This window comes from Phalacrocorax aristotelis, chromosome 12 (assembly GCF_949628215.1).
Source record: "Phalacrocorax aristotelis chromosome 12, bGulAri2.1, whole genome shotgun sequence".
NCBI classification, from domain to species: domain Eukaryota; kingdom Metazoa; phylum Chordata; class Aves; order Suliformes; family Phalacrocoracidae; genus Phalacrocorax; species Phalacrocorax aristotelis.
In genome coordinates, this window is record NC_134287.1 from 2,356,671 (window position 1) to 2,377,314 (window position 20,644).

The following is a 20,644-nucleotide window of genomic DNA, read 5'->3' on the forward strand; positions in this document are numbered from 1 at the left end:
CATATTGATTGTTTGATCCTAAAAATCAGGTTTTGATGAAGGATCACTTCTAGCTGTTGGCCCCTTACGCTCCACCTGGGGATAGGTGGTCTTTCTGACCAGATCCTCGTATCACAGCCAGCGCTGTCCTGCAGCAGCACGTTCTCCCTTGGCTGGGCTGCGCAGCCGCCTTTTGTCAAGGTTGTCCTAGGATCTGAGGGTGCTATCTCTCTCTGGTCATCCCCCGTGACACCAAGAGAAAAGCAACCAGCTCCTGCCACTAAAACTGTAAAAATGCCTTAAAGAATCCTGAACTAGCAAAGGAAAATTGTGGCGGTCTAAGGAAAAATGCTCTAAGCTCCAACTGAAAAATAGCCATCCATGCTGTGGCCCTTCCAGATCCAAGCCCTGGTAGTTGCACCTTCCTCCCCAGATCCCATAAGGGATCCCAAAGCTCAACAAGGTGTTGCTTCCTGATGCTCCTTCCCTCATTTTCCCAGATTCCCTTCGAGTCAGCTTTGAGGATCTCTCTTTCCTGGGATAGGAACGGGCAGGGTGCCTTTTGTCGTTATTTTTTATTCAGTAAATCCATCATGATCTATGCATCACCAATAACGATTTAATCTTAACTATCCCTGGTTAGTTTTCAAAGAACTGCCGGGATCCAGTCAATAACCATGATACCGAAGCTGAAGAGGGCTCACGCTCACTCAGAGGAGGCTTTGCCTGAAGAGCTGCTGTCTCTTTCCAAGATCTCATGGTTTCTCTGTCAAGCCCCATTGCAATTACTTACACACTGTGTGCTGGTGATGCTGACAGAGCTGGAGATGAACGTTAGCCCGTTGTTCATGCTGACTTGTAGGAAAACCACCCTAAAGCACAAAACAGATACACTTTTTTTTTTAGTGTCATCTTTATACCCATTGTTCCCTTTATTCTGGCTGTGTTTTAGCCATTGGCTCGTGAACATGCATGGATAAAACGTCCTGCTGAGTCAAGGCATTTTCGTGGCTTCAGGTGCTTACCTGCATTTGTCTCTCTGCTTGCCCAGGAGCCACCCTTTTTATGTTGGCTTAATTGAGTTGGGGCATATGCTCTTTATTGAAAAACCTCCACCTGGGGCAAAGGGCACCGGGACAGTGAGCCATAACATAAAGCCTCCGACATTTGCAGTACTACCCTAGATAGCACAAGAAACTTCAAGGCTTTTTTTTTTTTAAATGCTTCTGCAGCTTAAAGAGCCAGAATGTGTTTTCTTTTATATCCAAGCAAATCCAGAACACCTGCACTGAGGTCAAGGGGTAAAAACACTGAAATAACAGTGAAATTAAAGAAGAATCTGGCCCTAGCCATTCTCCAATATCAGAGAAAGGGTCCGAGGGAAAAAACCAAACCCAAACACGAACCAAACAAAATAACCTACAACTCCTGCACACACCCACCCCCCCAAGAACCTTCCCTCACCCACAAATAGGGAAGGGGAGGGAGGCATTCCCCCTCATCCCCAGTACAGTATTTAAGCACCCACAAGATCACCCAAGGGGAAGGTAGGGCCGTGTGCCTTGTCTCCCAGGAGTCTGCAGGATTACGACAACTGAGGAATACCAACGCTAGCCAGAGCAGGGCAAAACACAGGAGCAACATCTACAACAGCAGCAAAGGAATTCAAATCAAGCATCTCTTTTCAATCAAAATGAAAAGTTTGCCTGGAATTCAATTACTTTTTTGCCTGAAAACAAAATAGGATATAGCAACAGAGGAGGAATTACCATTCTATAATTCTATGATACGGGAACATGGTCCAACAAGGCCTTTGTTTAAGCTGTGCTAAAGACCCAGCATGGAATAAAGCTATGCTGGCTCATACTAGGAGGGGATTTGGCACAAAGCGGATGGAGGTAATTCTCACACACACACAGATTTATTAGCCTGGCACTTTGGGCAAGATTCTGAGCCCTTGGCTCAGTAATGACATCCTCATCCAGAGGCCTCCTCTCTCTTGACATGTACTAGAAAGTAATACTTACTGTCCAGCATCTTCTATCACCGGGGCAGGACAAAGTAAGTAAGTGTCATGAACAAGGGTCGGCTTTTCGTCTGAAAAGAAATGAATATAACTGTTAGGGATGAAAAAATAAATTGTTCCAAGCAGGCCACGCCCTGGAGAAGCACTGACACCAATGAGAGCCACAAGCTCAGTATATAGGCAAGTACCAATACTCCCCAATGGCACTGATGACAAAGCCAAGTACTAGAATGACCATTCTTGCTGATGCCAATATAACATTACCCAGCTAAGGATACCACAGCTAAGAAGTGGAAGTACATCTCTGCTCCTGACAGCAGTTATCAGCCATTTTTAAGCCAGCTTTGAGCAATATTTATCTTGTCTGTCTGTCAAGTGCATGCAAACTCTACTCACACTGAATACTCTGACCCAGAAGTTACTCAAGGGGTCAAAAGTATAGGGTTCAATTTTTGCCTGCCCACTTCCAAACATACACACTGTTTCAGCCCAGGGAAATGGAAGAACAGAGTTGGGGTGGAACCGAAGCAGACAGACACCAGAAGAGAAAAAACAAAACCCACCCCTGGTTAGCCCTATAGAGAGGGCAGGGAGAGAGGGGCCATGACTGATGTTACTGTGAGGACCTGTCCTGCACTAGCTGATGTTTCTCCTGTCCCCAGCCTCCCCTCTGTGGCAGCACCATCTGGAAACAGTCCATGTTTATAGAGGTCTGGTGCAGGCAGAGCCCAAAGCAAGGCCATGGGTGGTTTCCCACCTCCCTGCACTCTGCTGCTCCAAGCATCAGCGGTGCTAATCCTGTTGCTTTCAAAAGCCACATGCAGAAAGCCAAGTCCTGTGAAAACAGAGAGGAGGCCCAGCAGTAATCCTGCAATGCCACTCCACCAAAAGAGCATGAGCTGAGGCACAAGGGCAGACAAGTCACTGCTGTGACCACACGTTAGCTCTGAATGGCCCAAAGCAGTTAAAGTGCTAGCCTAGAGAAAGACTGGTTCACAGAAGGCCAACCCAGGTGAATTAGGGGCCAATAAAAGCCGCCTGCTTATTTAAAGCTTAGAGGCTTGATTACTCTTTTTACCTAGGAAAAAAAAAATTAGCTTGTGCAACAACAGATATGAGAGTTGTTCTTTCATGCTTCACACACCCCAAGCGCACCTGAAGACAAAGCAAATGAGCAAATGTTCTGGCAGGGGTGAGACCATGAAAATTATAGCGAATGTGTTTAGGGGCACCCTTGGGGGAAAAAGGCCAGCCAGGTTCGATCAGTGTCTCATCACAGCATCTGCTGCAGACCTAACGCAAGGGGAACACAGCACAGAGGAGATGTGGGATTAGGTTTCCTTCTGTGTAGTTCCAGGCCCAGGTCAGCACTCGCTGGGTGAAGTCCAGTCAAGCTGCCAGTGCATTAGGGACAAGGAAGAAAAACTGCAAGCCTGTCTACCTGGTAAACCACAAGAAACAAATCCCTGGCAAAGGCCACCTGTAAGTCGAATGGCAGCGAGACCACCAGACTTCAATGCAGCCTCCACGTAGGCAACTAGGATGGAAAATGAAGGAGCAATTCATGCGCTCCCTCTCGTAAGCGAATTCACTGCTGGGGAAGGCACCCGTCTGACGGCGACAGGACATGAAAGCCTCTACTGTGCTCAGCCAACAAGGGTAGCATATACAGAAAAGGAGCAGAGCTCCCCTCCCCACGCTGTGCTTCACCCTGCCAGACGTACGCTGCTTCTCGGGGTATGAGAGGGCTGCTGAGAAACTGGACACTCAGTCTTTTTTGGCCATTCGGTCCTTTGCCGAGACAGCAAACAAAAGACCCCATTTAGCACAGCAGTGACAGGGAGTTTCCATGTTACATGCTCGCTGCGATGAGACCAGCAACCAGCGTCAGACAGGAACGGAGCTGGGAGGGCCCTGCTTTATGGTGAGTGTCTCCTGAATTGGTCAATAAAGAGTCTGAAGACACCACCACAGGATCAAGATAGCATTATTTCTCTTTACTGGTGATGAACAAGGGAATAGGGAGAAATTTTATCTCTCCCTCTTAAAACCCGATACCCCGTCCTCACTGGCTGCGTGCATCACCCATGTGCACCATTACAGCAATGCTGAAATTCATTGTGCAGCAGCACACTCCACCTGAGTCCTTGCAACTCCAGGCCCACAGGTCACAGGAGTGATTAAAGATGCGTTTCAAGCTTCTGTTAGGTGTAGATCCCTACCCAGCTCCCCCAGCATCCACTGCAAGGACCCCCCCAACACAGAGGAGAGGTGGGCTGTGTCACCTCCGTCACTCATGAGGTGACACACTGGAATGCACCAGCCTGCAAACTTACTGATAGTAAGGCTGTCGTTGAGCTTGAAGCTGCAGAGTACCTGGTCGATATTTCTTGCGTGATAAAAGCCGTTGCCTCTCACCACAACTTGAAACGATTCTGTAAGTAAAAATACAGAAAAGTAACGACAAATGGCTCAAATACAGCATTTCATTCCAGAGTGATCTGAATTACAACATAGCAGTGGCTGTTCTCTGCCTTATGCCTGAAACAAAACACTCACCCTGACACTCTCAGTACTCGGCAGCAATGGTTAAGAGTGCTCTAGTGGCACTGGTGCTTCACAGAGCAACATTCACCTCAAGGTTGCTCCCACAAGCATCCCGCTGACCCCCAATGCCTTAATTAAGGGTGCCACAGTAATACTGTGAGCCTGACACGGCCGATGTCATCTCATGACTCCTCCATGGCTTTTGGGCCAGACACCTTTGCTAACCATAAGCACCAGTCCTTCCTCCTACATCCACAGCAGAGTGCTCTTGGCTTTCAGCAGCAGCTCTGTTCAGACAGATAGGACTCCCCCCATAACCCCCCCCGTGAATCAGAGAGGAAGGTTTCCATCTGGTACAAGTCCTGGAAAGATACAGTCTTTCACTCCATACAAGAAGTGAGCCCGTGCACAGCCCCGTTAGCATCTGCTGCATGTGGGAATAACTAGAGATGCAGGTGTTGCAAATTTGTGTTCTTCCCCCACACCCCTGCCCCGGCAGCAGAAACCGCCAGCGGCACAAGAGGAGACCTGCCCCATCGACACCAGGCTGTCTGCTGGCCAGGGCAAGCACTGCTAACCCGCCCTTCCGCTGCTCTCAGCTTCGGTTGCTTCAGTCCTGGTGGGACAAGGGGGGGCCACCTCTGATTTCTGTCATCCCCGTGATAAGCAACTGCCATTTGTTCCTTTAAGCAGGAAAAGCATCATCAGTTTTTTCAGCCAACCTTTCAATGGTCTTTTTACTGACAGAGCCGTTTCACATTTGAGTCAGGCTAACCTAGGAAGGCTGCTGTCAGAAGGGAGATCCCAGCCGCGCATGCCCGCCACCGTTGGCACCGCTGGCCATGTTGCAGTGCGCTGAGCTTGCTCACACACCTGGAAAATATCCCTCTGTGTGTTGCCAGAGACATCAGGAGGGTGATGTGCCTGACTGAGCATCTGCTGGGAACGGGAATGTGCAGGAGAAGGGAAGGGACAGAGACAAGAGATGGTAGCATCAGGCGAGTTTATGTCTATCACGAAACCCCCTTGAGTCAGCGTACCCGGGACGGTTAGAGACAGGAAAGGTAATCTGAGGAAGAAGGCATTAAGAAGGCTGGTTTGGTTTCTCAGGTTCTCCACGGCAAGCTTTTAAAATTATTTCTTAGTAACCTATATGGATAACGCTTCCCAGAGCTCTGGTAACAGCACAACACAACCGTTTGCTGCTCTTCCTTCACTTTTACTTTATGCAGGCGGAGCCTGACACCGATCCGCAGTCCCCGTCCTCTTGGGGCCAGCCTGAACTGCCAAGCTAGGCACCAGATGCACCAGGAGAAGCAGCAAGGGAAGACTTCCCGCCAGGTCACAAAATGCACTGTAGCTGCTACGCTGACCACCGAGATAACATCTTTAACGCAGGCAGCTGGAGAGACACCCTGCAAATTTGTTCTGTGCCAAATGTATTTCTGAACCTCCCTTTGATGCTCCACGCAAGAAGCCAGCTGACAGGCGAGACCCACAGCACGCAGCGAGGGCAAGCCCTAAGCCCAGAAGAAGTTGCACTTTCACACCTAAATCTACTTTAGCTGAATCCTCCAGAGCTCGCTTACACCAGCTGCTGAGCAGCATCTGAGACCAGCCCAATGCCAGGGGAATACCGGCACAACACAGGACCAAATAATCTTCAAGCTACACATAGAAAAATACGAATAACTTGCACAGAAGTTCTCCTCTAGCAGCAAGTAAAACCATGAACAAGTCCACATGCATTATCAATTATACTTTGACCAACACTAAAAAAAAATGTTGATAGTTTGAGGGGAATTTTTAGTGATGAGATTTGGCTTTTGGTAACATTTCATATGATGCACTCCCATGTTATTTGTGTGCTTTGGAGGAAGGACCTGTTATTGGATAACACTACATGAGACCCAAAGGTGGCTGAAATGTATATTCAGCTGAGACTCCCTGCTCTTCACTATCGAGTCAAGCTAGCATAAGGATGTGGAGTGCTTTAACTTTCCGTACAAACAGCTTGTTGTTGCCAAAACCACACTCTCGCTACATTGAGGTCTAATGCAATTCTGGGTGAATTGGACAAGGGCACGGACAAGTTACGATCAAGCACTGGAAACCCGCTTTTCCTCATGGTAACTTTCCCTTAGAGCGGTGCTCTGAACTGACCCAGGCTGCAAGGAACATGGGAATCAGAGAAGATATTTTGGGAGGGGAAAAGGAAAATATCTACTGCAGTGCATATTAAAGTGAAACACATGTGTTGGCACTTTACTGAAGAAAGATAATCAAATTTGAGACCTCTCTGAGCACATCAAGAGCCAAACACACAAAGCCAGCATCAGAATTTGCCCTGTTTTTTAAAGGAAGGGTAATTCCTCCTGGTTCCTGCCAAGGGTAGAAGGCACTTTAAATAAAGGAAAAAGGATTGTAGGGCAGATTCAGCTGCTTCTTACTCCAGTAAGAACCTCGAGTTACTCTGATTCATGCCTTGTGCCTCTCTACATTTAACCTAGGTGATAGGCTGAGAGTTATTCGTGATGAGCATCCCTACTTCTGCCAGCAGAGCCAAGCCATGGCCAGCCCAGAGGGCAACCAGGCTCTGCCCACCCACCAGAACTGCCTGCCCGGGCCCACGCGTTACCCCAGATCTGCCTGGAGCCAGCCCACTCCACAGTGACCTGAACACCCAGCTAAGGTAACTTCTTTTTGTGTCTGTCTTATAAAAGTAAATGGCCGAAATAAAATTGCAGGTAGATTTATTTTTTCCCCTTCTCCTGAATGGATGGTCTTAAAAGGCAGCAGCCACGAAGGCTTGACTGATAGCTATCGCAGTGGCAATGCCTTTAAAATGAGGCAGCAAGTAAGAGCCTTTCAACACAAAACATCGAAGGCAAAAGCTACATGTAGAAGTTTAGTCTTGTCGAGATAGTTTACCTCTCCTGCCCTTCTTTCTACCGTCGCTGCCACTCTGCGGAGTCAGCTGTGAATAACTGACTTGGTAGTAACCTGTCCGCCAACACAAGCTGACAAAATAGTCTCAATACCGGACCTGCACGGAAACGCAAACATCTGGTACCGGATTTGGCTGTTGCTGTGAAGAAGTCTGCCCCTTTGGATGCTCCAGAGGATGAACGTGGTCTGGATGATGGTCTGTTGAAATGGCTAATTCCATTTAATTTTGCACCCTGGCTCTAGCTGCGTCCTTTTCTTCCTTAGTTACTGTCAGATCGTAGATTGTAGCTTTTGACAAGACAGCGAAGGGAAAAAGGTCAGCACTGAAATAACCAGGCGGCGCTGGCAGCGAGATGGTAGGTCGAAGCTGGTGTGCGCTGGCTGTGCTGTCGGCTTCACTTCTGTGACTCTGACGAGAAGCTGACGGCTTGCATCCACACCTGGTGGTTGATGTGGCCAGTAGGTTGCCACATCCAACAAAACCTTTCAATCACATCTGCGTACCGTAAGCATAATCAAAACAACGATGCTGTCAAATGGGATATGCGGCACCTCCGACTCTGCACCGATAGCCTGTTTACAGGCTGCACGTCTCGGTCACTTTAAATCAGAGGGAACGGGAAGGACCCAACTGCATTTCTCCACATCGAGGACGATAAATTTGCAGGGTCAAAAAGCATTAAGCGTCAGATAGCTGTCACAACGGGACAAGATCAGTTTGTAAATGGGCTTGCCGGATAGCTTCGTCAGAGAGTCCCACGTGGAAACTGTTTCATCAGCAATTTGCAAAACCTCTGGCAAGTCAAAGATGAAGCCGAGATCACCAGCGATCACCGACCCCGTGGTAATCAGGAGTCGCAAGAACGGTTACAAGGAGTGGGTCAAAGTGTGCTCTAAGCCCTGGTCACGACTGGCTTCCACTGAGCAGCACAAAGCCCTCATGATCGCATACCGGGTTCTAAAAATTAGTAATAACGCCAAATAAAAGCCAAATTGCTTATCACCTCCTCCCTCAAGTAAGTTTCACACAAAAAGCCCGGACAGAGCCACATTTCAAGGCTGCAAACACGCAAGCTTCTTTGCTCTGGTAATACTTTGCGCTCTTTCAAAAGGTATACTATTTTTCAATTGGAATTTTTAAATGCGAATTTCAACTACATTTTAAAAAAAAAAAAAACAAACAAAACCCCTAACTTAGAAAAAAGGAGGAAGGATGTTGCATTTCTAGAAAATGTTGTTCTAATTTAAGCCAGTTCTAAATGCCCATGTAGATATATTTTTATATAGGATTCAACGGCTATGTATCTTACCTATACATTATCAGTAAATTACATTAGTAATTACCTAAATTTAAAATGCATTAAAATTCTGATATTACTTCATTGCCTTCAGTATTTTTTGCGTTTAAGTCCAAATAAAGTACACTAAAAAGAATAAATCTCATTACACGTAGACTAGAACCATATCTGACCATCCTGCGAACTGGATTCAGGATCCGGATTCACACTACCATGAAAAACATCGCTCAGCCCCAGGAGATTCCCAGGAGACAGCGGTGCACGCAGCTGTAAAGATGACCCTTGGCTACACTGAAGTAGGTGGGATAACAAAGGGTAATAAAGCCAAGCGCAAGTGCGAATATTTGCAGCCTCGTGCTGCCAAACCTCTTGCAGGAGTTCATTTCGGCTAAGGCTTGTAGGACTAGGCTCACAATAAAAGCTGTTCCAGGCCTGACTCTTGCTGCTAAAGACCACTGAACACGGCAGGATGCACCATTCGGGGCTGCGGTTCCGGCCGCCTCCCGTTCCCAAGCCCCCGCTGCTGCAAGCGAGCCCCCGGCACGCGAGAGCCAAGTCGCCATGCCCTGCTGATCCAGCACCCCACTCCACCACCTGCCAGCCTTTGCGGGACCGTTTTGTCATCAGGGACAGAACCAACCTGAGAATTCAAGCGAAAGAAGTGGTGGTATTTTGCTGAATCAGCAGCAACACGCAGAAACTGGGGCTGCTGCATTTAAAGCCGCAAAGACGATGAAAAACCTTTACAGGTGCAAGTAACGCAAGAATTTTTGTATTTTTGTTTTAAGGAAGGCAAACTATTTTAAAGTGGACTTGTGTATTTTTAATCACACTTGTGATAAACTAAACTAGTTACCTAGCAAGCTTGGCAAAAACCGAAGTGGTTTGAACTCGTGAATCAGGAATGAAAGTGATGCCTTTTAAAACAAAAAAAGAAAAATAAATAAATAAGAAAAAAAATATTTTACTCTTTTTGCTGAAATATATCCATTTCTGAAAAGTAGATATTTTCTTGAAAATTTATTATCTCAAAACTTCAGAAAAATATTTTCAAATTTCCATTTGAAAATATGGTTTCGAACCCACCTTTCCAATATTCTTAACATTGCTCCAAACACTTACAAGAATACTACATCCACATTTTCATGCAACTAAATGCAATTTTTGTTGAAGAGGAATGTTTGCAATAAGGTGTTGCACAAAAAATTGCCTAGCGCACAATAAGCAGGCAAAAAAAGAAAGTATTACTACGAAATAAAGAAAAATGTTGAGGTGTCAAAGCTTTAAAATTGTTCTTGATCAACCCCACAAGAAGATTTTTAAAAGCAAAATCATTCCTTTTTTAATTTTTCCACAGCCAAAATTTTATCAAAAACATCCAGTCCACAATTATATTTTTAGGAATAGTTCAAAAGACAGAAGGATTATTTCATTTTAAATGCAAATAGTCAGGGTGAGATCATATTGTGATCGACATGTGGCAATGAAGAGCGAGCAATTTCTCTTCTCTCTGATATTCAATAGATTTTTCCTGAGTTTCCTATTTTCTATCTGTTTTCAAGGTCAGCTTTCATGCATCATAGCTATTTTATTTTTATGTGCTCATTTTTCCAGCAAATAAGGAAATGAACACAAGACGGTAACATCAGATCTAAATAACCACGCCGTAAACGGTACCTTCCAGCAAACTTATGGTGTCACTCTTACTCTGCTGCAACAGCCTCTTAAGTAGACAAAACCACAGCAAGTGAATTGCTAATGTAAACCAGAACAAATCCAAGTTAAATATACTAGACGCGAAAGGCATGAAATTATCAACAGATCCTCTGGGGATTCTTCATGTTTACCATATACACTAACAGTTCTTTCACTGCAAATACGTAAAACATTAGTCTTTGGAAAACACGTCCGGTATCTTGCCCTGTGCAGTTAATTCTATCTGGTTCACTAAACCTGCCGTTTCCACGAACGTTTTGCAAAATCTCGTTCTAACGGCTGGCGAGTCCTAGCAGGTCCCAGGAACGCAGTCCTTCCAGAAATTCGTGAGACGTCGCCTTTAGACCCCAAAACCACTTCTGCAGTCTGACTTCGTATCACTTCTCTCTCCTCCTTCTCCCGGATACTCGAAGGGCAGTGTCCCCGACTCCCCGAGCGCTACCCCAGCCAACTCGCCAGCTGGCGCCCGGCCGCAGCACCAGCTACATGTTTATCAGCCCAGTTTTTATCTCAAGCCTCAGCTTTAGCTTTAGCCACGGCCCGAGGGGAGGCTCTAACACATCCCTGGGCTTCAGCTCCGATACCACATTAGGTCGTTACTGCCATTTCGTCGCTGTCATTCGTTTATCACACTGTTCTCGTGGCAACTTACCTCCGGCACAAACACTCGATGGCTCAGCCGCTAGGATCTCAATGCAAGATTTCTTGAGAATCTAAAAGATTTAGATAAGGGCATTTTTGGTAATCACATTTTTGTCTATGCTTTAATAATAGAGGAAAGGGTGCCCTTTTCTGGGTTTCAGAATACCCAACTTACGGAATCAATGGTTCCTCTTAGGGCATAAAAGCCTCCCGTAACTGGAAAAACATGATCGATGCTGTCAGCAATTGTTGACAGCTGCAAAGAAAGGCAATCATAAATCATGAGGAAAACAAAATTACGGCGAACAAAACTGGGCCCTTTCATACTTGCTAAAAGACATCATACTGACACGAAATGATTTATGCCTCAAGTAATTAAATAAATGCCTTCGTCTGATGCTGTTACTTGTGCAGCAGTATAACAGAAAAACAAACCAAGAAGAAAGCAAGCGAAGTTACCTGAGTTTCATTGAAATCTTTCACTCCAACACAATAAACAATAGCTCCAAAGCTTCTGGCTCGGTTGGCCTAAATAAAAAAAAAAGGTGGCCATTAAATGCAAAAGCATAGTCAGTGGAGCCAACAGTAAACGCCTACAGGTTTGACATAAGGTAGTTTGGGTACACGTGAAGGCGACTTACTTCTTGTTCTGCATAATAAAACTGAACGTCTTGCAATTCTCCATCCGTCAGAGCAATAATCACACTAGCAGTCCGAACCCCTGCGTGGAGGATAGTTAACAGATTGCATACGCGTGACACAAGATTCAGCAATGAAAGCAAAGTTTGAAGTGAGACAGACCTTGTTCTGACAAATAAATACAAAGCCGTAAGGCCGGACTCTCAGCCTAATTTGTATGGACTTTGCTGGAGATGCGTCAGCTGGAGGTCAGAAGTAAAATAGCACGCAGTAAGCCAAAACCTGTGCGCCTTCATACCGCAGGCGTCGCTGAAGGGGAAGTACAGCTCTAACGAGGTCCAAACCTCTCTGTTCTTCACAAAATATAACACCTACCAGGATTACACCTAGACCCTTGCCGTGGGGAAGTCGCAAAAAGGACCTGCAGAGAGGGAGAGGTTTCCCCTCTTGGCAAACGTGTCTCTGCACAAACCTTGCCCAGAGACTGGGGCAACAGACCTCTCTCCGAAAGCTCTCCTGCCATCCTACCTTCCCCTCTCTGAATTTCGAAGTGCAATCCCACTGCACATGGCGCCAAGTGGGCTTCTACAGGGGGTTCAGTCCTACACTTGGAGCAACAGGAGCTGCCAGCGAAGCTCGTCAGAACTCTGAACGTGTGAAAACCTTAACATCGGGTCCATTGGAGGAAATTCACGTCTTGTGATAAGACGTTTCATATCCTGCCTAAGCTTGAGTGAAAACATTACACAGGCTTTGGATAGCTATATACGTAATGCAGTATAACATACAATACTACCCAGAAAAATGCAACTTGTTAACAAAATTACAACAAATTAAGGTGCAAACTATGGTTCAGTCAACCAATTCCCCATCCATAGTTCTTACGCAAAGTAACTGATACACATACGTGCTACTTTCAGGGAAGTATTTGTTATTTTTTCAAAATAATGTTACAATTTCAAGTGTCTTTCCCCATACTGTCTGAAATTAAAGACTGATTAGTTCTGACAGGTTTCTTATGCCACGCAGTCCTTCCCATGTCATGTCAGACACAGACATAAAGCTTTAAAAAAATGACCAGCTATTTGGGGGTGGTGGTGGGGGGGAATAGCTTGGATTCCTGTACAGTTTTTCTGCCCAGCATACTTGAAAAATGCTGAAAAATTTGAGATCTTATTTTGTTTTCTTTTGAACACTTGTTTCTTCCCTGATATTTTAGCTTCTAAATCCAGATCTCCCCTACTCCTCCTTCCTTCCTAATCAACTTACGTTATAGCTGATTAGTTCTTAGCTATATGTTATGAAGACATAAAACAGTTTTTAGTTGGACTCTTCAGGACTCAATTTCTCTGGCAGACGTGTCTGAGAAGCCACGCAGCGCTGCTGCTGAGGACTCTGTACTCACAGCCTATTTTATTAAAAAGGCACTGACCCATTTCTCCAGCTTCCAGCGAGACCATCAGCCCACAAATGAGAACGACCTCACACCAGGGTACAAACCGGGCAACAAGTGTTCAGTTTAACCAATTAGGTCTTCTTTTGGCATGGACAAAAACCACAAATACATTTCCCTATTGAAATTCAGTGAATTCTTACATTTCAGGAGATCAGAATCTGATCCCGAATCATTTGCACCAATGCAAAAATCTTAACTGATTGCATTCATACCTACACTACTGAGAACGAAGGCTAGGGCACACGAGACAGCCGGGGCTGAGCGTGTCAGGAGAGCCTCGAGGGCGCAGGAAAATCTGGGTATTCCTGTCCCCTGGGCGCAGGACAGGCAGTCTGGCTGTAACGCTTTGGTCTGTATTCTGCACTGGGTCAGATCTGTGATCATACTCGTCTCCTCTGGTCTTAATAAACCATGAATCATGCATTTAAAACTAAAGCTGTAGTCAAAATGGAATGTAGTGATTGTGTAACACCAGTTCCTTCTCCAACACTTCCCTCGGCGGGTTTACTGCAGGTCATGTAAAGAACTATCATCCCTGTCTTCCCAATGCAGGTATATAGCGAGTGGTATACAATGCCTACCTCCATAGGTTTCCTGGTAAATCTGCTCATTTGCCTGCAACAAAGTGTAGAACATTGTTAGCTCCTAAGTACAGCAGGAGCAAACAAAGCAAAGTTTGTACGTATAAATCAAAGAAAGGAGGTACTGTGATGTGTACCCTTTTAAATCCCTCATGCATGAACGTGTCTCCTCCAGGCACTTCATACTGAAGAATGTCGAGCCCTCGTCTTATGGCTTCCCTTTGGAGGAGAAAAAACAGGAGAAAATAATTTCAATAAAAGTTCTGCTTTGTTGAGACATTCCTGTAGCACAGCTAGATCATGCACCCTGTCAGTACACTGCACAGAGTGCACGCACCCCAGCTAAAACGTTGGTAAACCCAGGATTTTTCACACAATTTTTCAGCCAAACACCCATGGGAGCACAAAACCGGACACATGATACAATGCTAGGGCTAACACATTTTAAGGGTGCAATTCTGTCCCTGCTCCCTCATTCTGCTTCACTGTCAGGCAGGATAAGATTGAATGAAAGCAAGTGCCAGATATTAGATTCTGACAAACTGCAGACGGAATAAGAATTTAAAGACTTATGACCCCGTCATGAAAACAGGACAAATAAAAACTCGGTATTCAATCAACCATCAGGACAGTTTGGACTGGACTTTTCCATTATAAAGACAGATGCCAAAAGATAAGAGAACTGGATGGGACTGATGAGAACTTCCTAGCCTAGACCGGGGACTGATCACCCTTCCTGGGGCACAGACTGCCCCCGGTAAGAGACAGGCTTTGATACCACGACCCCTGAGGCATAGCTTCTTGCTCCACGAACACATAACCGAGAGGATTGCTCAGGGAAATAATAATGTAATTGATCACTGATCACTAAAAGACCACGATCCTTAGCAAAGTTTTCATATATTAATGGAACACAAATAAGGCCAAACCACAAAACGAATATTCAACAGAGAAGATGTAGGAAGTCCGAACATCTGCCCCAGATGCTACGGGCATCCTTTTTTTAAAAAGACAGCGAGAGCCTCTTTAAGCTCCATTTTGCAACTGGGCATTTTAGATGGTGCAACCCCAGTTACAGAGGAAAGAGGAGCCTATGTGGGATGGAGGTAAAATCAGGAGTTGGGATTGGGGATGTCCTTAGGGCAAAAAGCATATTTTTACCCTTTCAAAGTACAAAATGAGCTGGAAAGGCACGCATGGTGATCCGTACAGACAACAGTTTAGAAGAGGGAACACTCTCATACTTGCCACAGCGTCCCTGTCTACTTTCCACTTTGCAAAGAGCAAGTCCACCTGGGAGAAGTGAGCAAGTCTGAGCTCTGTCACCAAGGTGCAGGATGGAGACCTGAGCCAAAACCCAGCGGAGCCGGCAGAAACGCAATGCTCCTGGCAGGGTTCTGGCTTTGGATGAGTCCCTGGAGTACAACGTGTGTGGGGGGGGGGTGTTCTTTCAAGGTGGCTCCAGAGCCCCCCTTTATTTATAGGGTGCACTGTACTACTGAGGCCCCCTCACAGACAAAGCTGTTGCTTTTGCAACTGCTTCTAAGCTGAAATAAAAGAAAATACTTTAAAATGCCTCCATGACAGGGATTTCTCTGTGTGAGGCAAATTAAACCCAAAATTGTGCCTTTTGTTTTCTTTTCTTTTTTTTTTTTTTTTTTTTGAGGTGGGGGACAGGGGTTGTTATTGGGTGTTGGTTTTTTAAAAAAGAAGACTTGGTTGTGAAGGTGATAAGATTTTTGCTCAGCCTCAGACTCTCTTTTTCTTAAGAAGCCTGTTGCTGGGCTGTGCAAACCACCTGGGCTGTCTTCAGAGACCACCCATGCCAGAGGAGAGGGGTGCAATAGCCTGGCAAGACAGTGCTCCAGCGCTGGGTACGACAGGCTGCTGGCATAAAGTTCAGGGCTTCAGGCCACTTCAAAGGGCACCATGGGACTTTCTACAGTCTTTTTCTCATCAACTCAGGGCCCAAGATCTCTTACACAGAAACTGCCCATATTTGGGTAGCTGAGGACAGCAAGGATGTACATGAATCCTTGACTGGAAACACAGTTTCTCCCTGAAATACTCTCAGAAAGGATGGCCTGGCGCTGCCTTTCTATTACAAGGCTGAAAAAATAACGAGAGACCCAAAGGCCTTTAAGACCTCTTCCAGCTGGGAATGTTGGGAAAGATTTCAGCTGATGCCACACTGAGGACCAAGACAGAGCTCTGAGTTCTGGTTTTGGGGCAACTCGCTGCTTGAGAGGAGGGTATTTCTGGCTGAAAGCTGTGAAGTACTTGCCTGTTTTCTGTTAGTTTCATGACTGTCGTGCCTCGTGAAGAAAAAACAATGAAAGACATCCGCAACATTGGACTGAAAGAGAAGAATAAGCCAGATCCACATCAGGCACACATTACTTTTTGCTAAGAAGTAGTCAATGAAAAAATAAATTATAGCTATAGCAAATTAAAAAAAAATCATCTTAAGAAAACGTTACCTTATGAACTTTTCAGCTAGGCTTTCCACAAAAGAGTAAATCTCTGTCCAATGATTTCTGACACTTCCAGATCTGCATACAAAACATAATTGATTATACTCATCTTATTTCACAGCAAAACTCCTTGTTCCACTCTGAATTTTAAGCCTGGGCTACTGCAAAGGTGGTTAGGGACACAGCTTCCCTAAAGGTCTACAGAGATGCAGCAGCTAAATCTGTTGAGGCTTCAACAGCAGTTGTGTTGGAAGCTGTAACAGGAACCATCATGACAAAACCCACTGACTCAAAGAGAAGTAGAAATACGCCTGAAATGGTTTACCATACAATTTTGAAACAAGTTCAGTAACTCTTCCATCTGCTTTTGTTTCTCTCATAACATAAAATATAAATATTTTCTTCCAGTTTATTTCATTTTATTTGACTTCACTAAATCATCTGCTAGCAGATGATTTACTTTCCTAGAGCACATCTCTGCCTTTGCAGCCACACAGAAAGTCCTGACTGATATCCTAGTCTCCCAGAATGCATGAGAGAATGTTTCCATGAATTACTGTTTGTTTCAAAAGAGAAAGCTTTTGAAGTCATTCCAAAGGGAACGGCAGTGCTCGTAGCTAATTCGCTGGGCTAGCATTCTGGACGGTCGATCCCTGGCTCCATTACACACTTCTTGTGAAAACTTGGGCAACTTAGTTACATGCATAAACTTACACATTCGTGCTGCCATTCCCAGTGTATAAAACTGCATTATTGACACTCCCTGGCTTTTTTCTGCCCAGTCTTACATTCTCAGGGACCCCCACAGTATGGTGGGACTCGGGCCTCAGAGCCTTGCACACAGCAACTCTACAGCGAATGACAGGTGATTTCTACCATGCAGATCTATGCCATACACTTTCAAGCCTTTAAAAAGGCTACAAAGCATGAGAAGCCAGTGATTTTAAAAGCCCTCCCTAGGACTATGGTGCTACGAGAGAACGGCTCATTCGCTTTACTTGCCAGGCAAACTCACGTATCTGGTGCCTTAGGCAGAAAGACAAATAAAACAGCAGCACACGCAGAAGGATGGCAGGGGCTTAAGATGCAGAACTAAAAAATTTCTGAAATTTAACTGCTATAAAGCAGTAGGTTTCCTCTACTGTTAGACATTTTTCTGCATGAATGGATTTAAAAAAGCAGGGGGAGAAAATGATCCCACGCTACAGTTCTACTACGGGCTTTCCAAGCGACCCGACACCAGTCACTTCTGGCCCGGTACCTGAGGCACAAATTGGCATACAGAAGCCCGCACAGTATGCCACTGCCTGCCCTGCTGGAGTGGAGGAGAAGAGCAAAGAAGGCACCAAGGACCGAGAGGAGACCCCTGAAGTACATAAGCTAAGCTAAGCTTGCTTGTATAACCCTGTGCTTTCACGAGAGCTGGTGACTCATTCACAGAACAAACCGGTTCTCAGAGAATGAAGAAACTGCCAGGCACTGAGGGAGGGCACAAAGCACCAGGGACTGCTCGAACCAAGGACCTGGATCCCCTGCAGTCTCCGAGTTATGTGTGCTAGGCAATGGATGAGACACGATTATTCATGAACAGCCAACAAAAGGTGCCGGCACTATTAGCAAATGAGCCCTTTCCCATCATTAAAAAATAATCCATGCAGATGTGAGGTATGTACTTTAAGCACGGCTCTTCCAGAAGAGATCTGAGGCAGTCCAACACCTGTAATTCTGAAAGTCCCAGACTAAACCTCTAACCATGCGAAACTCAGAGATTTTCCTTTAATCTAGGCAAGATGCATTTACAGCTCTCAATTTTTTTTAATTTAATTTTTTTATTATTATTTCCCCCTGGACTTGATACTTCCAGTTTCATTCTGATCCTGCCATCTCACTTAAGTCCAATTCCTGCAATTTCCACTGGAGTCACTCCTCTACACAGAATAGCTTGGAAAAGACTGACCTATTTGGGATGAGGTATCAAATTTCTCCCGCCAGCTGCAGAGGCACTGATGCAATCCAAAAAAGAAGGTAGCAACGAATTTTCTTTATAACAGCAACAAATCATCATTTCCAGTACCTTCTTAGGACTGTCAGAATTACTTCCCTCCCCACCCCCACTTTTTCTTTATCTACCCTTCAGGCAAAGAACAGCTTGGCAAAACAGCCTAGACACTGAAAATTCAAGAAAAGCATAAGCCAGTAATGGTGGAAAGAAATGAAGACTTTTAAAGTGAAAACGCACAGATAAACTTAATACTGTGCACTTCCATGTACTCTGACTATAACGAAACACCCCTTTCTTGGGAAGGGCACAGCCAGTGAGACTAAGAGTAATTAGAACTGGCTGTAATAAATGTATAGATGTCCACGTCTGAAAAGCTAGGGAGGTCTCTGTCAGGGGCTAGTCCTCACAGGACGCGTGCTTGCTCGCAGAGCACCTGGCCCTGCATCACTGAGCTACCGCCCCGTTGAGCAGAGGAACTTCAGCCGGCAGCAGGTCTCCTTCTCCCCTGGGAGGAATTCTGCACCCACATGTTGCTTATTAGCTGGGAAGCGTCAAGGCCAGACAAGCAAGCCACACAAGCCATACTAGCAAGAAAACCGTACTGTTTCAAAATCTCATATAAAGAGTACCAGTGAAGCGGTCAGCACTTAATCACTTTCCCCACCACATCCCTCAAAAGACCAGGTGTGTCACCTCCCACTGCAAATGATGCCCAAGTGCCACCCATGGTGGTCATGTCAACCCCCTCAGGAACACCGGTGGGGGTGGTCTGATCTGTAGAAGAACCTGATTTCCCACCCAAACTCGCCTCTAAATACCCCTGTTTGCAAAGTCTGGGGTTTGTCCCGATACAGTTGCATCTGTTGCCCCAGAGGCCTGAACCCACAAAGCCTGAACCCACCAGCAGTTCTAATGGCAGATTAAACAAAAATTTACAAGAAGATGTTCGCTAAGCTATACACTAACTTGCCAAATGCTGTCAAACATCACTCCCAACACTGACAAACAGAAGCTGCCCAACACTGTTGAAAATACTGAGGCATTTCACTGCTTTGCCGATCTTCCCTTTCACATTGCAGAATCACTTTTGCTGGCAGCATAAAATAAGTTGCTGCCCTTCACGGCTAGGTCACTCTAGTAGGTTTTTGCCTTGGTTTCCCACGGCAAGTGGGAGGCTCCAAGCATACTCTAAGCTCCTTTCCAACCATGGCCAATGCTTGAAAGCCATACTCCACAGTTACAGAGCCTAGAAAAGCACAAGGTCTTTCAGTGATGCTCTGGGCACAAGTTGGAACACAAGAAGTTCCACTTAAATATGAGCAAAAACCCCTTCCCTGTGCAGGTGCCAGAGCAGGGGCACAGGCTGCCCAGAGAGGCTGTGGGGTCCCTTCCCTGGAGACATTCACACCCCACCTGGACGCGGCCCTGTGCCCCTGCTCTGGGGGTGCCTGCTCCAGCTGGGGGTGGGACGGGGTGAGCTCCAGGGGTCCCTTCCAGCCCCCACCAGTCTGGGATTCTATACCACAGGTTATTCTTGGACATGCACACAGCATGATTTTTACAGCAGTTTTGGTGCTTTTGTTGTTTCCCTTAGAACCTTGCAATAACTAAGAACAAACAGCTCCCGAATCAGCGTACCCATGCTAATAGGAGCCTCGGACAAAGCCGGCATGTCGGCTCAAATTGCCATTAGTAAATAACTACAAACCGATTGCTTGTTTGGCCATCAAATGATGCACTCCTGTGAGATTTCACAGGAACCGTGAAGACTTCTAAATAATGAGGAAATAATAAATGAAGCACAAAAAAGAGCAGCACTGTGCAGAAAAGTCACGGTGAGACGCACTCATCCATCCTCACCAGTAACCGGGAGAACCTTGGGGAAGCCACACAGCCAGGGAACCCTACATATCCTGCTGGGGAGGTCTGTAGCAGTGGATCCACCAAGCCAGCACAGCGGCTGTCAGCAAGGACAGACAATGTTACAGCTAGACCTATCTCGTTCAAAAAGAAAGATTTTCTGACGTGTTCAAAAAACATGCAGATGTGACACTTTGGGACATGGTTTAGGAGGCCTGGGGGTGTTGGGCTGACGGTTGGACTTGATGATCTTAAATGATTCTATGATTCCACGATTGTTGGCTCATGCCTTGGAGAATTCCTGCTTTTCGGGTGATCACCTACCTGGTTCAGCTCCGCACATCAATCAGAATGGCCGCTGCCACCCAGCCGAGCCCGGGGCTTCCTCCCTGCGCCCTCCCCGCTGAAGCAGCCCAGCGAGCCCGACGTTCTCTGCAAAAGCACCAAGCCCCACAAGCCAAAGACCTCTGTGGAT

At 45.9% G+C, this 20,644-nt stretch overlaps 1 protein-coding gene across 2 annotated transcripts in view; it reads right to left on the reverse strand.

Annotated features, from left to right (window-relative positions):
- Positions 1–20,644, reverse strand: part of ANTXRL (ANTXR like) — a 58,359-nt gene that overhangs the window by 29,172 nt on the left and 8,543 nt on the right. For both annotated transcript variants that reach the window (XM_075107269.1, XM_075107270.1), the window contains exons 2-12: positions 16,314–16,385; positions 16,118–16,189; positions 13,971–14,052; positions 13,834–13,867; positions 11,799–11,878; positions 11,617–11,685; positions 11,333–11,413; positions 11,168–11,228; positions 4,342–4,440; positions 2,007–2,076; positions 773–851 (exon numbers count right to left, since the gene is read on the reverse strand). In XM_075107269.1, coding sequence (XP_074963370.1) covers positions 773–851; positions 2,007–2,076; positions 4,342–4,440; positions 11,168–11,228; positions 11,333–11,413; positions 11,617–11,685; positions 11,799–11,878; positions 13,834–13,867; positions 13,971–14,052; positions 16,118–16,189; positions 16,314–16,385 — 799 coding nt within the window. The remainder of the gene's footprint in view (positions 1–772; positions 852–2,006; positions 2,077–4,341; positions 4,441–11,167; positions 11,229–11,332; positions 11,414–11,616; positions 11,686–11,798; positions 11,879–13,833; positions 13,868–13,970; positions 14,053–16,117; positions 16,190–16,313; positions 16,386–20,644) is intronic.